This window comes from Protobothrops mucrosquamatus, unplaced genomic scaffold (genome assembly GCF_001527695.2).
Source record: "Protobothrops mucrosquamatus isolate PMUCROS unplaced genomic scaffold, P.Mucros_1.0 scaffold20, whole genome shotgun sequence".
In the NCBI taxonomy this organism is placed as follows: Eukaryota; Metazoa; Chordata; class Lepidosauria; order Squamata; family Viperidae; genus Protobothrops; species Protobothrops mucrosquamatus.
Window position 1 is genome coordinate 1,737,030 of NW_015386405.1, and position 17,496 is coordinate 1,754,525.

Consider the following 17,496-nt stretch of genomic DNA (forward strand, 5'->3'; position numbering starts at 1 on the left):
GATCTGAGATCTACCCTGAAAGAGGAAGCTGGAAGAGAATGGTGGGCAACTTAGATGGCCACTCAACTTAGAAACTCAACTTAGATGGTTCATAGAAAGAGGTAGCTGGTGATGGCAAGCTGATGGTGGCTGCAGGAGCCAGAAAATCACTTTTCTAGATACTGGATTTTTTTTTCAAGCTCCCAAATAATCCATCATCATATGTTTAACACGGCAGAATGTAATTTATCTAAGTCTGCTGTAAAACTTTTGAAACCTGACAGTACAAAATATGTTCCTAGGCAAGACTTTCACATTTTATCGAGTTTTGTGCTGTCTTGGTTAGCTGTGTGAAATATGAGGGAGATATACAGAAGCATGAGAAGAAAAACTATGGGGGAAAAAAAAACGTTTCTACTTGGTATTATTTCTAAAGGGATAATAATGGAAATAGAATAATCCTGTAAATTTTAGATTCAAAAGATAGTCACATAGGTAGGAGTCAGTGCAAGACTCCTGCAAAGGGCAAGCTGATTCCAAATGCCACACAATCTTGATTTATTTAAAGGCAACACGCTGTAATTTACACATGAACAAATTGCCTTTGCTCAGCTGAAGTTACCCAAATGGCAACAGTGACTATCGGAAAATGTCACATTGTATTAAGTTCACTGCTTTACTTCTTACTTCCCCCGTGAAACATTTAATGTTTACAATATAATTGAATTCACAGATATTATGTGAGCTTTGGGTATAAGACTGCCCCCCAACTGTCCCCTGACTTGATACATCACAGCTGATTCACACAACCAAGTGTTCATGAAATTACACTGGTTTGTAATTTGATTTCACTGTTTGCATTTGGTTTAGGCTTATTGTTTGCTGGCATTATTTACTAAATACTTAATTGGAATTGTGTTTTTTGTAATGTGTTATGAATTGTTAAAGCTGCCTTGTGATGCTCTGCTGAGCTTCTATAAATAAAAATAAATATAAATGTAAGTTCATCATTCAGGGTTGCATAAAAGATTATGGCTCATTCCAAATTCATATAAAGCTGGGAGGGGTATTAAAGAAGGTACCAGTAAATGTCATAAAATTATTACTGATTGTATTTTTCCTTTGAATAGTTATGGGCTGTGATATTATTCTTAATATAAACTCTTAAATTCAAGGCATTGAAGATTGATTAAAACATTAAGCTGTCCTGTCCATGGAGATCATTAAGGAAGCTTTGTTCCCTAGATCAGAGGTCCCCAACCTTTTGGGCACCAGGGACTGGTTCTGTGGAGAGAGGTTTTTTCACGGACTGGAGGGTGTGTGGTTTTGTGTGCTGCCTGCATCCCACGGATGGGGCTTTGCTTCTTTGCGCGGACCGGTTGCTGGCATGCCACGGCCCAGTGCTGGTCCATGGACCGGGGTTAGTAATTGGTTTACCTTTTGTGAGCATTATATCAGTAAGATACTATTTAGTATTAAAATGAAATAGTGAGTATATTCAAACTAAAGTATTCCTATGGGAGCCCTCTACTATGTATTATATATCTAATTGCTTTTGCATTCTTTCCTCCCAATAAGAAGCAATAAAGAAGCAAGGACCGAAGTGCTATAAAATATGAATTATCCACTCCATTTAATTGGCTTGATTCTATAATGCAAAATTTGTCAGATATAATTATTTGGTTTCTATTGCTTAAACAAGTAAATAATACCATTTCGCACTGAAGAAGTGTGGAAGAAAAGACTTCAATATAACTACCTCTTGTAAATATCAAAAGAAAAGCATTCAGTCTCTTGGTCTATGGTTTATACTATACTTTAATTGTAATCCCACCACATGAAAATATAGCCTCCAGGTTGCAAATATTCATTCAATAACTGTTCAAAGTTAAAGCAGCACTGAAAGAATAGTAGTTATGCCCAGCCTTGCCTGTTGCAGTGCCCCTGCATTCACATAGTCAAAATTTGGGCACTTGGCAAGCATGCCCACACTTACAACATTAGCCACCCCTGATGGCCTTTGCTGTTTTCTTCTTGCTATTATTGATAATAATAATAATAGTAGTAAAGTTGGAAGGGAACTTGGAGGTCATCTAGTCCAACCCCCTGCTCAGGCAGGAAACCCTATACCATTTCAGACAAATGGCTGTCCAGTCTCTTCTTAAAAATCTCCAGTGTTGGAGCATTCACCACTTCTGGAGGCAGGTTGTTCCACTGGTTAATTGTTCTAACTGTCAGGAAGTTTCTCCTTAGTTCTATGTCTCCTTTGGCGTGCAATGCCTTATAGCGGCATCCAGAGGGGAGAAGTTAAAACATTTAATGCCTAGGACAGGGGTAGGCAACCTTGGCTCTTTTATGACTCGTGGACTCCAACTCCCAGAATTCCTGAACCAGCATGGGGGAACTATGGCCCCTTCATGACTTGTGGACTTCAACTCTCAGAATTCCTCAGCCAGCGTGGGGAAACTATGGCCACTTCATGATTTGTTGACTTCAACTCCCAGGATTCCTGAGCCAGCATGGGGGAACTATGGCCTCTTCATGACTGGTGGACTTCAACTCCCAGAATTCCTGAGCCAGCATGGTTCCCTTTCCCCTCAGCATGGCTGGCTCAGGAACGCCTGGCCTGGCTGTTCGCAAGGAAGCTGCTGGCTGCACTAGTCCTCCTTCCCAAGGCCATTGTCCAACTTGCATATGACTTCTTGTGAGGTTTTGGAAGCCTCAGAAGCAGGACAGCAAGTGTAGGGTAGCAGGGTGGCAAGGCCAGAAGAGTGGCAGAACCAGAGAACTCTGGGTGGCAAGGGGGAAGAGATGGTGGAGTGCAAGAAAATTAAGGGGGAAACCAGCAGAGAAGGTCACAAGTCACTGGACTAAGTATCCCCCTCTTGCACACCCTTTCCTAGGCCCTCTATGCTTATATGGTGCCAGCCACTTTGAATTTGAATTTTGAATTTTATTAAATTTATACCCCGCCCTTCTCCCGGAGGACTCAGGGTGGCTTACAGCCAGTTTAAAAACAATAATACAATACCATACAAAATTTAAAAATGATTAAAAATAAATATTTGAATAGGCCGCTTCTACTAAAATTTTGTTAAAACCAATTTAAAATACCCCCTAGGCCAGTCCTGCCCGCTGAAATAACCAAGTCTTGAGGGCGCGGCGGAAGGAGGGGAGATCCGGAATCACCCGGATCTCTGGGGGCAGCTCGTTCCAGAGGGTGGGTGCTCCGACAGAGAAGGCTCTCCCCCTGGGGGTCGCCAGCCGACACTGTCTGGTTGACGGCACCCTGAGGAGGGCCTCTCTGTGGGAGCGTATCGGCCGGTGGGAGGTAATCTGTGGCAGAAGGCGGTCTCGGAGGTAACCAGGTCCAATGCCATGGTGCGCTTTAAAGATGATAATCAACACCTTGAAGCGCACTCGGAAGGCCACAGACAGCCAGTGCAGCTCGCGCAGCAGCGGCGTTACATGGGAGTGACGAGTCGCTCCCATCACCGCCCGCGCAGCCGCATTCTGGACTAACTGGAGCCTTCGAGTGCCTCCTTGCACATCTTCCACCACCCTCCCTGTCCCCCCTAACACCTTTGTGCACCCTTCCAATGGTAACTTTGACCATTTGAAGCTGAGACATGGTTGAAAAAAATGGTGGTTATGACCAGTCCTTATGCAGTTTATTGCATTTTCTGTTTTTATACCAAGCTTATGCAGCCTGATGACCCCCAATGTTTTGGAAAAATAATTCCCAGAATTATGTTGGAAAAGTCTCTTAGTTATCCCATTGGATTCCTTTGTTCTTGACTTACAACCACTCAAAGTTATGATGCTGCTGATTGAATACTTTCCTTCTGATGGAATTTTTTAAAAGTTGTACGCTGTTATAATAATGTGAGCATCCAACAATTTAATCACCCATTTATAATAGTTAGATGTTTGTTTTTCTCCCAGATTTCTCCCATAAAGCTACAAGCTGCTGAATGAGACAATATTGCTAATCACTATATCCACTATATTGCTATACTACTAGACAACTGGCATGTTTAAAGATTCGCTTGACTCCAAAAGGGAGTGCTGCAAAAGAAAACAAAAGAGAAAACACTAGACTAGTTTGGTCTAGTGCTTAAGGCACCTGGCTAGAAAGCAGAACAGTGTGAATTCAAATCCTGCCTTAGCCATGAAAGCCAGGTGGGTAACTTTGGACAAATCTGCCCTCCCCCCCCCTCTCTACACATCTTACAGGGGTGCTTTGTGGGGAAAATAGAAGGGGCAACATGTGTTGGATATGTTGAATTATTTGTAAAAATAATAAAAATTGAATATAAATAAATAAATAGGAAGGATTTGGAGGTCAATGCAACCCTAAACTATCTTAAACAAAATATTAAACAAATTGGACATTAAACAAATACCAGATTTTATGATAAAAGAAAGCAATGAATGCATATCTCCATGCTTTTGCATATTAAGAACTTGGTCGTTAGACCTGAATCTCAGAGTCACGTATATTTGTTGGCATGGATGGAATTTGTCCTGTCTCAGAGAACTCGTACAGCTAAAACTACGGTTTGTACAATATCAGCAATCTTCCTTAAAAAAAAAAAACCTGTTACCTTACTTTCCACTAAAGCATAGTATACTTTGGTAAAGCATTGAATTAGAAAGTTGCTACAGGTCATGTTAATTTTTAATTTAATAATGTAATCTTTCTGTCCCAGCTTTTGCTATTTGTATTTTTTTTTCTTCCCAATAAAGGGCAAAGATTGTTTCAGCTTTTGTGACTGTTTATGTGATGGAGAGAAAAGATCTTAAACTTTACCACTGAGCAGAACAGAAGGGCAGGCTTTTTTGACAGCAAAAGCATCACTTATAAGGAATGGCTTTATACTGACAAATGCAGAGCTGTAAGATTCATTTGCAGGAAGTGTAAACAGGCCTTATCACTCCTTGGTTTAAAAGTAAAAGAAATAACTTGAGTTGCATGTTACAAGAATTCTTTCTCTTTTGCTCTTGGAAATATTGGCGTGTGTTAAGCTGCAAACAAAGTGGACCTAGGCTTAGCAATAGTGGGAGCAGAAAAAACACTGCAATTGTGAGAACTACATGAAATCAAGCATCAGGCAAAATATAGACCTCTTTGTGAATTCTCTGGATAAGTCATATGTTGTACTTATCTTATAACGTGATACTTAAGAGAAACAATAGAATTGTTTAGGCTATGGAGGAAATATCAGAAACGTAGTCCATTCTGATTCTATTAGCATCCGAAGGGGAAAAAAAGTTTAATGTCAGTTATAAGGCTTTTAAAACTAATTAATCTAACTATATGATCCAATTCACTCATTGCATTAGGGCTATCATGGTGTTGATTTTATTATTTAATTACATTTATTATAGCCACCCACTTCCATAGACTTTGTGCAAATCAAATTTTGCACGCCTGCCTGCATAAACCTCATTCTTGTAATCTAGCTACTCCTTTTTATAGGCAAGGAACTCGGTCAGAGGAAGCTACATCTATATAGATACAAGTCCCTAAATTTATACCGTCAGAAAATGCAGCAAGCAAATATGCTTTCATTCCTTTAACAACTTTGGCATCTTACCTAAACGCTACAAAAATATATTCATAAAACATAGCTGAACAAAGAAATATAAAACTTGAAAAATTAGGGTCACAAAAATCAAATCATTACAATATTAAAAAGCTGTAGCATTAGGAAGCCACCTGTTCTAAAAGCAATTTGTCTCATCAGTCTTATCATAGAGAAAATAAAATGCATCTCTAATGCTAAAAGTATCCAGGGTATAAGACTCATATTCTTGAGAACATGAGTGTGGGATGGACTGTGTTATAGAGAGAGGGTAAATAAGAATTCTGTATTTTTAACATCCTTAAGGCATAGAGTATTTTAATTATCCCCAAAAGGTTCTCAGATTAAGTATTAGATTAAGTATTAGAAACAAGACAGTCAGGTACTTTCAATCCTACAATCTGAACGATATGATAGAACAAGGGTAGATAAAGGAAAGACCATCAAAGCAAGCTTAGACACTAATTATGTAAGCTATAATTCTGACTAGTTCTTATGGAATACTTCAGTAGCATAATGAAAGCTTCTGGCTAAATGAAAAGTGGAGAGAACCCAAATTAGCATGTTCATCATCAGAGACTATGGGTGTAATGGTTGCTAATACTGTAACAAAGAGTTGGGGAAAAGATAAAAACAATGCCTCTTAGTAGGACGTTAGACTATACATATTCACAAACACACATAATATCTCTAACAGGTAGAAGGTGGGGAATCTTAATTTTTTTCACAATTCTTTTATACATAATGCTTCATCTCAATTTACTGAAATTCCCATTTCTTTTCCTTTTTTATACAGTATTTTATTGAGTTTTATAAGGTTGGGGGATGGGGTCACTATAGGTATTGGGGTTCAGGGTAGGGTTCAGGGTTGTGATTGGGATAGGGGTAGGTACAACAGTGGGGTTGCCCCCACTAACATTTCCAAGCTTTAGCAAGCAGACTATTGTCTGAGTACATATGTTCAATAATAGCAATTGATATAATAGTAAGTGACTGTAGTAAATAAGAAAAACAGTAATCATAAAAAATATTGATTAATCAATACATATCATTCATCTTATTAAGTATCATAGTCATTTCTCGCTAGTTCATTTTGTTAACCATTGGTAAAAAGTTTCCTATGTTTTAAAGTAAACTGTGTCCTCTTTCTCTTTAATTTCTAAGGTTAGTCTGTCCATTTCTGCACATTCTAAAATTTTTCTAATTATAATTTCATCAGATAGTATATTTTCATTTTTCCAATATTGGGCAAATGCTATTCTCGTAGCTGTCAGTGTATATAATATTAAATAGTCATTCTCTTTCCCATATTTGTCTCCTAATATTCCTAACAAAAACAATTCTGCTTTGAATTCTATCTGTATTTTGGTCATCTTTTCCAACCATGTGTGAAAATTTATTTGCACCAGGACATACCCACCAGATATGATAATAGGTACCTGGCTTTTGTTTACATTTCCAGCAATTATTCGAAACATTTTTAAACATTTTTGCTAATCTTACTGGTGTCATGTGCCATCTATAAAACATTTTATACAAGTTTTCTTTATATGAAGCTGCTTTAGTCAATTTAATGTTTCTATCCCATAACTTTTGCCAATCTTCTAAGTCTATAGAATATCCAAACTTTTTTGCCCATACTATCATTGTTTCTTTTACTTGTTCTTCTTCCATCTTCCAGTTTAGCAGAAATCTATAAAGTTTCTTAATCAAGTTTTCATCTGTTTTCAAAAGTATTTGATCCCATTTCTTTTCCTAATGTTCTGAGAAATTATAACTTGTCTATGTACACTCCAAATGATGACAAATAATACACATTAAGTCTTGGGTTAAAAATATCCTACTTGAAGGATGACCCATAGTTAAGAAGAGAGTCTGTTGTAGCAAAGTTTAAATTAAATATACAATGATTCAAGTTAAATATACAATGGTTCAAGTTCAATACACAATAGTATTTATATAGCATTATGAATAATACTGTTTCATTTAATGTACAAATTCAGCTTAATGACAGACCTCGGGAACAAAACTTGTTCTTAAACTGGGGGCTACTTGTAATGATAAATACTATTCTGATTATCTGACAGGACAAATTCTGACAGATAATATGTTGTATCAAAAGGCAAAAACTGTAATACCTGTTTTCTGTTAACAACTTTCATAGCAAGGTCTCTAGATTGTACAACAAAACCTCAACCCACTTGGTTTCTTGTCCCATATAGCATAAAATCTCTTTCATTCTGAGTTTTGATCATAGAAAACTTACTCTTGGGAAATCTTGGTGGGTTGTCATTGACATCAGTCAGAGTGATATTCACTGTTGTGGTTCCAGCCAGTCCCCCAAGTTGACCTCCCATGTCTTTTGCTTGAATGAGAACTTGATATTGTTCCTTAACTTCTCTGTCCATGTTTGGCAAGGCTGTTCTTATAACACCTTTAGGAAGGAAAAATGCTGTCTTTGTTAACTATTTATTTATGAAACAGAATTCAGAATAGTTTAAAATGTGTCCCATAGCACATGTATATCATTTGGTATTCATCGCTGTCCAGAGATAAGGAATTCTATACTATGATATTATAAGGCAATAAAATGATGCTCTGGAATTTTTGCATCACATCATTTTCATCTGCTAGTTTAAAAATAGTTTCTGTATTAGATTTGGATAAAGTTGTTGACATCCCTATATCATCTTCTTTTGGGACTGAGGAATGAGCAAGGTAGATATTTCAACAATGGGTATCAAGGGAAGTCCTATATTAGGTAGAATGAAGCAGCAGGTTTAAGTAGAAGACTGAAGCAGGGAATATATTGTGGCCAAGTCTCCACCTGCTGTCTTCCCAATCAGCCACCTTTGTTGTGTTTCAGAGACTCCAGAATATCAAGCCATATTGGTCCATCCATTCCCATAGATTTCTGTATGTGATTCAAGATGCTGGTTATCTCCTATAACAGAGATCCACAACCCCAGACTGCAGCCCACTACTGGGCCGTGACCTATTCAGAATTGGGCCAAGTGAGTGGCTGGCTGGAAAGCATGCACAACTCAACCTGTGCAAGCAGCAAGCGGGTGGGCACTTGCGCGTGTGCACCCTGACCTCTACTCATGCAAGTCAAGTTGTATGCTGGGCTGCTGCTTACCCAGCCCAGTTGCCTTACCCTCCACCCTCACCCGGGCTGCCAAGCCACAAAGGTTGGGGTCTACTGTCTTATAAAGCCCTACAGGGCATAGAGCCAGGATATTTGTGGGTCTGCTTCTCCCCCATTGTTTCTGGTCACTCCACAGATGCAGCAGAGGGAGTATGCTCTGGGTCTCTTTCCCCAAACATACCATCTTATTGGACCCTGGAGTTATGCTTTCTCAGTGACTGCAGCTGTGCTATGGAACAAAATCCTTCCCTCATCTCCCCAAAAATCTGGATAGTCATGATCCTGTTACCCTTTCAAAAGGCTCCAAAAACCTGATTGCTCCCTCACCCATATGGGCAACTTCCACTGTTGGTGATGTGTTTTCTTTTTGTGATTGGATGTTGTATTTTAACCTTGGGCACCACGTGTTTTGTTTTTTGTTTTATTCTCTATACATCACCCACAGTCACATTTGTGAGATGAGTAGTCCTCTGAATTATTTAGCTAAAATAAATAAATCAAATAAATGGTCTTTTTAGGGAGTCCTGAGCATTTGAGGTGGTTGTGGTATTGGCTACTAGAGAAGCATATGCAAAAGGAAACAGGATGGAAATAATGTGTTTTCCTTTAACCTCAGGCAGTAGGTCCTGTTAAGATGTCCCAATGGGAACTTCCCTGACTGATGAATTTGGAACTAGGCTGAAATGAGATAAACCCTGAGGCTGAAAGTATAATGGGCATTTGCTGACATACTGAAGAGAGAAACTGGATTTATCTGGTGAAGGACACTATTTGAGAGAAGAAGAATATAATTGTATTTATGCACATATTGATTGAACAAATAATTCTAGTCTTCCTAGTAATTCAGTGCAAGAACAACTGGCTTGTCATTCCACAAAAGTGCTACCTAATAAAATAATAAATTTTCCTGTCCAAATGTTTATTGTGACATGTTTCCTATTTAGAAATAAAAAGCAAAAATAATTGTCATGTCTATAAGTGCTCCTAAGTAATATTTCCTTCTTTTTCTTGATTTCTGCTCCAATTGTCATTAAAAAGAGAAACTTGAAAAGCAAGTATGTGTGTGTTGTGAAATAAACCCTTAACCAAAACAAATAACTGTATGTAGTTAATTTTCAAGATGAGAAATGTTAAAGATTCATTAACTATTCTTGTACTGCCATACTACAGAGTGACACTCTAACAGGCTCTATGACAATTCCCTGTGGTCAACTCACCATGGCCAACTTGCCACGGCCAAATCTCTGTGGGCCAACTTGCCACAGGACAATTCGCTGCTGGACAAAAGTTACACTAATAACAAAGAAATGGTGGAATAGAATTGTTAAATTGTTCTGCAGAGAGTTGTCCCATGGCAACTTTGGCTAGGGTGAGTTGTCTTGTGGCAAGATGGCCGTGGCGAGCTGGCTGTGGCATGTTGTCCCATTCCCCTCTATATCATGTCTCCCTTCACAAAAGTTTTAGAGCACAATAGCATTTTGTAGTTGTAAACTGAAATTACTAGTTCACTAGAAAGGGAATATATATATACACACACACAGTTGTATAGCATTGCACTATAAGCCAAATATCTGGTGTGGGAACAGAACATTTGCTTCTAATCCATAGATTTCTTTTCACTTAGTTTCATAATGTTGAAAAACAACAAGGATCAAAGGCAGAAAGGAACTAATGGCCAGAAAAATGAGAAACTGAGTGAAAGCACAATTGATAGATATAACCCAACACTAATTTTCAAGGCTAATCTTTCTTCCTATCACCCATGTGTAAATTGATAATTACAGCAATAAATAAACTCAAGGCCTCCAAAGAGAGGGCTGAGAGAGAACCAAGATGATTTTCTTGATTGTCTTTTGCCAAAGCTTATCCATTCAAAAAGTCACTGAATTTGCCTCAAGGGGAGTGATTTTTTTTTCTTTACATTAATATGTTTCCTTTTTATAAATAGTGTTAGGCTAGTTCCTCATCATTTAGAAGTCTTGGGTGTTTGCAATTATAATTATGTCCTTAAGTGTTTAGTGCTGTTCAGTTGTGCCTTTTAAGTAATACATTTTAAACTGTGAAATGGTATATTTCATCCATTTTGCTGCTGACTGTTGAGATTTTCCAGCTTTATTAGGAGAAAGGAAATGGCTCCCCAACTCCAACATTAAGGAAACAAAAATCTCTAGATTGTTCTACTATCGGATGAAGGTGAGAATGTGCTATTGTAGACTGGAGAAGTGCAGGGAAATGGAAGAAAGAAGTTCCAACAGCCAAAATCCACATCTAAGAACATTTCGATAATCAGGTCAACCCTATTATTAGAATGTTACTTTGGCTAGTAAGTAAAATTAAAAAAGGCATCAAACCCCAGCTACTGCCTTCCCAATCTTATATACACACATCTAAAGAGGTCATTTTACATTTCTCACTACAAGGTTTCCTAAAAATAATTTCTGTGCAGCCATTGGCTGATTGGTGGGTAAGCATGAAGCTTATGTTGTGACAAAGTGTGCTAATATCAGAACAGGAAAAACAACAACACTTAGGATAGAGGAAGCCAAAAGTTATTGAGCTATAAATAAGAATTATTTCTACTGGGTTTTAATGGTTTTTGTAAGGAATGAAACTGGTGAGAGAGGAACTACCAGTTCCATGCTAGATAAAATTGTTATGTCAACCACAATTTAACTATCTCTAGGCCATACAAAAATGGCAATGTATCCACTAACTCAGAAAATTGGATGAAAAAGTATATAGTTTAAACTCTGGAGCACAGATCCATAGACTATGTTTTGTGTACTATATATGGTATATACAGATACTCCTTTATCTGCAATAAAGTGACAAATTTAATCAGGTTATATCTGAGAGCCTACCAATCAGTAGATCAAGTCCTAAATAACAAGTTAAGTGTCTGTAGAGCTTACATTTTATAGCTGTATCTTTTGTTCATTCTGTGAGCAATGACCTTGATGTCTTTGCAATGCTAAGTATTTACAACTGAAATTCAGCTGCTCCTGCTTTGGTGGTTCCTTTAGCTATAATTAATAAAGAAAGAGAACAGCAAATACTCCTAGGGGTATCTCTGTATTGTCATTCACCTGATCCAGAAATGTTGTCAAAGACATAGGAGTTTGGATTTTAAAACTTCTCTATTGCCAGTGAGATCTAATTAAGGGAAAACATTAAAAAGAGGTGAGTTTTATCTCCTGGAGCAAGTGAAAGAGGGAGGTAGCTCATCCAAATTAAAAAAATAAAAATAAAGCTACTGATTCACATTTCTGATATGTTCTTTTGTTAAAATAGAGTATATTTGACAAGGAACATGACCTCTGGAGAGCTTGTGCTGTGTTATGCTGCTTCCTTCTCCATGCATTGATTAGCCAGGAAGCAAGGGTTTTTAATACTCCATTTGACATTCAAGTAGAGACTCATTGGGAAAACAAATTCAGTTTTCAGAAAGAAGGCAGACCAGCAGCCCTGCCTGCCTTGCATTCAAGGCACACAATTGGCAGCATTTAGTGTGGAACATTTTGGTTAAGCCATTGAATTATTAAATACAGAAGCAGGAATGACATTTCAGAATATAGGACAAGATATGCAATTAACTGTCCTCCAATCTCATGAGCATTTCTGGATGTTTATGCATCTATCCACCACATCCAATGACCTCCAAAACAACAAGGCTGACATTAACATCCATTTCCCATCCTTCAATCTACCACCTGCCAAAAGCAGGCTGCTGGGGGAAAAAAAAGGATAGATTTCCACTGAACACCAATGTTCATTAAAATACCAGATTAAAATATAATTATAAGAGCTTATCAGCATAAGACATGCTCCAAAGTCTCCACTACTCACATATTTTATATGTGGTTAACACAAGATTGCTGTAAATTCATGGAAGAAAAATACATCACTATGATTTTTTTTTCATAGGGAGATTGTATTCTTAGAATAATTGATCAGCCAGGAAGCAAAGGGTTTTTTAATATTCTATCTGTCAATCAAGTAGTCAGTCACTGGGGAAAAAAAACAAAACAAAACAATCCCACCTATTCTAAGGGAAGTGCAACTTGCAGAGTAGAATCAGAAGGTGCATCTCTTAAACAAATGCTCCCTCAGAGAAAAACATTTCTTTATGTAAAAGAAGACTAGTAGGTCTAAGAGAAGGATGTCAAGAGGGATGCCAAAAAACATGCAGCATTTTTTAAAATCTAAATATATTTATTAGCATTCACATGATTCCTGTGCTATAAATGCTATGAAAAAAATGATATTTTTTTTTGCTGTGCTATATTATAAATGAGAACTGTAAAGCTGTGCATTTCTAGATAGCACTGAACTAGAAATCCTAGCAGTGGCCATTGTGAGAGATAAAACCAGATAATGGTGACGGTCTGGAGATCTGTAGTTTCCTTGCAACAGCCCAAATTAATATTCTAAATCCGCTGCCTAATTTTGGTTAGAAATAGAATGAGATGGATGCAGCTCAGCTAAGAAAGCTTTTGGCTAAATTGCCAAGCTCATGGCAGTTGGAACTGCTCCAGTGAGGCCCCAAATGCTACTTCCATTCCATATAATAGAACTCTCAGCAGAATAAAAATAGCTATATCACACAATCACAGAGTTTTCCTTATGCAACAGGACCTGTACAATTCTTTTGTCCTTTTGTTCACCAGCTGTGTCTGAGGTGGGAATACAGACATATTATCAAAAGAAAGCACTGGGCATTTTTCAGCGAGTATTAATTGCATTTCTTTTCTTTCTTTGTAATTAGATAAAGAGTCCTGAGATAAGTGTCAAATCAGCCTGAAACATGGAAGAGAAAAGAAGAAACACTCCAAGGGACTGAATGTCAATTACCTGTTTTGGGATCAATGGAGAAATATGGCTGTCCCTGAAGAATACTATAAACCACTCTGGCACTGTTTCCATAAGTTGGGTCATCAGCATCGGTTGCTTTGACTTGTAGCACATATGCCCCTGTGAACGGAACAACACATAAAGTTAACCGATAACAGCAGTGAACTTACTAAACAATGCTTTAAAGATATCACCATCTTGGATACATCTTTTTGTGATGTAATATATATTTATTATAACCAGGTCCTAAAATTCTGGGTTTTTTTTAACCATAAAATTTCAAGGTGGCAAAAGATATACAAATAGAATTTGGTCTAATTTGCTCAGTTTCTTTCTTTCTTTCTTTCTTTCTTTCTTTCTTTCTTTCTTTCTTTCTTTCTTTCTTTCTTTCTTTCTTTCTTTCTTTCTTTCTTTCTTTCTTTCTTCCTTCCTTCCTTCCTTCCTTCCTTCCCTTCCCTTCCCTTCCCTTCCCTCCCTTCCCTTCCCTTCCCTTCCCTTCCCTTCCCTTCCCTTCCTTTCCTTTCCTTTCCTTTCCTTTCCTTTCCTTTCCTTTCCTTTCCTTTCCTTCCCTTCCCTTCCCTTCCCTTCCCTTCCCTTCCCTTTCCTTTCCTTTCCTTTCCTTTCCTAAGCAGTAGATCACTGGGTCATTTGGGAATGTTAAGACCCTCATTTTGCCTTGAGCAACTGCTGCTCTAAATAAACAGGCAACTCTATGAGACAAAGAGTCTTTCTTAATTCTAAACCAAAGCCACTTTAAAAAAAAGCATCACAAAAGCATTATTATTAAGGGAGGATTATTAACAAATGGGAGATTTACATCAATCGTTTAGGGCAGTGATTGAATGGTGGTCAGATATAGGGCTAAAATGGGACGATCCAAATTCAAAACACCATTCAGCTGTGAGGATTTTTGGATTACTTTGAATGAAATCACTTATTCCAAGCCTTTTTCAAAAACTATTGTGAGGATAGAAGGACAAAATTTTCAAATGTACATTGGTCACATAAAACAGAGGTGAAATATAATAATTACATAATCCAAAGGAAAAAAATAAATAAATATATAATCTATCTTTTTTCTTGGGGGGATGGAAACTCTGTAAAAGATTTTAAAGCCTACACATTGCTGTTTGCATTAAGAAGATCTCAGAAGCTCAGGATGTGCTTTTTCGGCATTGGAAGATTTAGTAAAGCTTTATAACTGTGAAAATATATGGAACAGCAATATAAAGAGCTGGTAAAAAATACTTACACCATGTTGTGAAGATATATTCCTGCAGTCGATTCTAACATGAGTAATGATGAGAGGAAGATCTGATCTAGGGCTAACTTTTTTCTTTCTAACTTGCAGTGTTTATACTGGGGGTATCTTATCTCTCTCTATATATATTCAATAGAAGATGCTAGTTTTATCAATATTGCAGATGCTAGAAACAAAGAAAAAATCTCATCTGCTACTATGCATTCCTCAAAATGCTATGAATATGTATTTCCTCCTCCTTTTTCCATTCCAGATGTAACAGTTTCCATATAAACAACTCAGCCATTTCTGATTATAATTCATGAAAAGCTGTATACATGACTCACAGAGGTTAAAGAAAGAAAACTGGAAGAAAAAATGAAGCATTGATTTACATTTAGTCTTGAAATGCATACTTGGAAGTACAAAACACCCAACACCATTTTGATGACCACTATTGGACATCAGGATATTTTGAGGTAAAATACTGATTACAATTTGAGTGGGCAGTTTTTAACATTATTACTTTTAATAGGAATTCTTGTAAATGTTAAATACTGATTACTGCTACATTATCTCTCAAATGCTGTTATTCTTTTTTTCAAAAGATAAGCACACTGCTGTCATCAGATACTAATGTATTTTCTGAGCACAACTGAAAGAAAACTTGAATCCGTTTACTGTTTTTTAAAAAAAAATGTTTCCAACCACTCAGAAAAGATTCGAAAATACTATTGTTCAGTGGAATAACATATTTTGCAGAGAAGTTATCTTATATACAATTATTGGCATGTCTTTCTGAAATCTTTTTCAGGATGAGCGCTGGATATGACCTTTAAGTAGTAGGATAGAAACTATACAATTAAAAAAGGGAAAAATAGTGGATAATAAGGAGCCAATGCTAGGTAGGAAGGACAGAAATGATCCTGCATCTTATGCACTGCATTTTATTTTATTGAAGCAATGAGTATGATTAATCCCAAAATATATAATATTCATCCTCTTGCTACATTAAAAATTACTAGTATTAACTTCTGAGAGGCATTTCAAGGCATTTAAAAATTGCTCGTGACATTGATCCTCATTAGGTACATCTCTGGTATTGTCAATATGAGCAAAAAAGTCTGAATAAGGTATTTTATTCCTTTGCTTCTTAATTATTAAATATGTAAATTAGTGAGAGTTTCCAAGAACAAATGTTTAATTTCTACCCAACATCCTACTTATGGGTATTTAACACTAAGCAAAATTCATATACGTAGATCAGTGTTGGACAAAAACTGCAGAACTAGATTTTAAGACAAGATTCACTAGGCTGTGATAGAAGATTTTGGATTATACCTGGGACACATTTACAATACAAAAATATGTTTTTTATCAATTAATATACAGGGCTCTTAAAATTCAGATACATATTAAAAGCATTTAAACATGCTGTAGGAGCTGTGTTGACACAGTGGTTAGAATGCAGTATTGCAGGTGTGGGAAGTTAACCCAGAGAAGGAAATATTAAAAAGGCAGGAAAAAAATATTGTTCACCAAAAGGATTTTTAAAAGCATTTTTTTGAAAAGCAGAAACCAAACCTGGCCTCATCTCCTTGCCCAGGGCAGTAGCTGGTCTTATACATATGCAGATGTGGAACCATCAGAAAGTTTGGAGCCAGGGATCTCAAGACNAAAAAAAGTGGAGTTGCAGCAAAAATCGCCAGAAAAGAAGGTGAGGCCTGCTCTGGACCTTTCTTCCTCTATTCCCTGGATTGCAACCTGCTTAGCATCGATATGGAGAACTCACTGTTTGCCAGCTTAAAACCAATCAAAAATTCTTCCCTTGTTGGGTCTCTCTTTTGAGGGCATGGAGTGTATTTAATGCACACTGTCCTCTGGGGAAGCCATGTTGGGGATGACAGGAGGACTACACCCACAACTGGTGAATGTCTGTCAGTGTATGGGTGGTATTTGAGGCTATTCCTTAGTGCAGTCAGGAACAGCTAGGAAAGAAGGCTAAGTCCCACTTGGCTTCCTGCAGGGAAATGATACCTGAAGTGAGAGCTTGGCTGCCCCTTCAGAGGATGTTTCCAGTCTGCCTGGTGGGAGGGAAGGTTCCTGAGTTCCTGAGTTTTTCCTGTTTTGATGGTATGCTGAGAGGTTTGTTGTTAATCTCTTAATGTATTGTTTACTATTTACAGTTTATTCTTTCCTCTTATTCAAAATGTGTGACCAAATATTTTTACACTTCAATAGTGTGGGAAGTTAACCCAGAGAAGGAAATATTAAAAAGGCAGGAAAAAAATATTGTTCACCAAAAGGATTTTTAAAAGCATTTTTTTTTGAAAAGCAGAAACCAAACCTGGCCTCATCTCCTTGCCCAGGGCAGTAGCTGGTCTTATACATATGCAGATGTGGAACCATCAGAAAGTTTGGAGCCAGGGATCTCAAGACAAAAGAAGCTCTTAAGAGCCATTAGCCCCATCACCTGGGAAGCAGGATATGTTAATGGGATTAAACCACAGATATCAAAGCCTAGAAAAACACTCAGGAATAGCCTCAAAGTTCATGCCACAGGAACAGGAAACTTCCAGGCAGGGCTAGAGGGTATAAAAAGACCATCTGCCCATGTGCTCACTCTCTTTTCTTCTCCTCTGCTGCTTATCTGTCTTCTGCAATAAACTGTAACCTTCTTCCCAAAGCAG

The 17,496-nt window shown here is 37.5% G+C and overlaps 1 protein-coding gene across 2 annotated transcripts in view; it reads right to left on the minus strand.

Annotated features, from left to right (window-relative positions):
* LOC107282945 (cadherin-12) overlaps nucleotides 1-17,496 on the minus strand; it is a 176,007-nt gene that overhangs the window by 40,864 nt on the left and 117,647 nt on the right. The window contains exons 3-4 of one of the 2 annotated variants that reach the window (XM_015810782.1): nucleotides 13,567-13,686; nucleotides 7,834-8,001 (exon numbers count right to left, since the gene is read on the minus strand). In XM_015810782.1, coding sequence (XP_015666268.1) covers nucleotides 7,834-8,001; nucleotides 13,567-13,686 — 288 coding nt within the window. The remainder of the gene's footprint in view (nucleotides 1-7,833; nucleotides 8,002-13,566; nucleotides 13,687-17,496) is intronic. The other variant, XM_015810783.1, reaches the window with a different exon arrangement.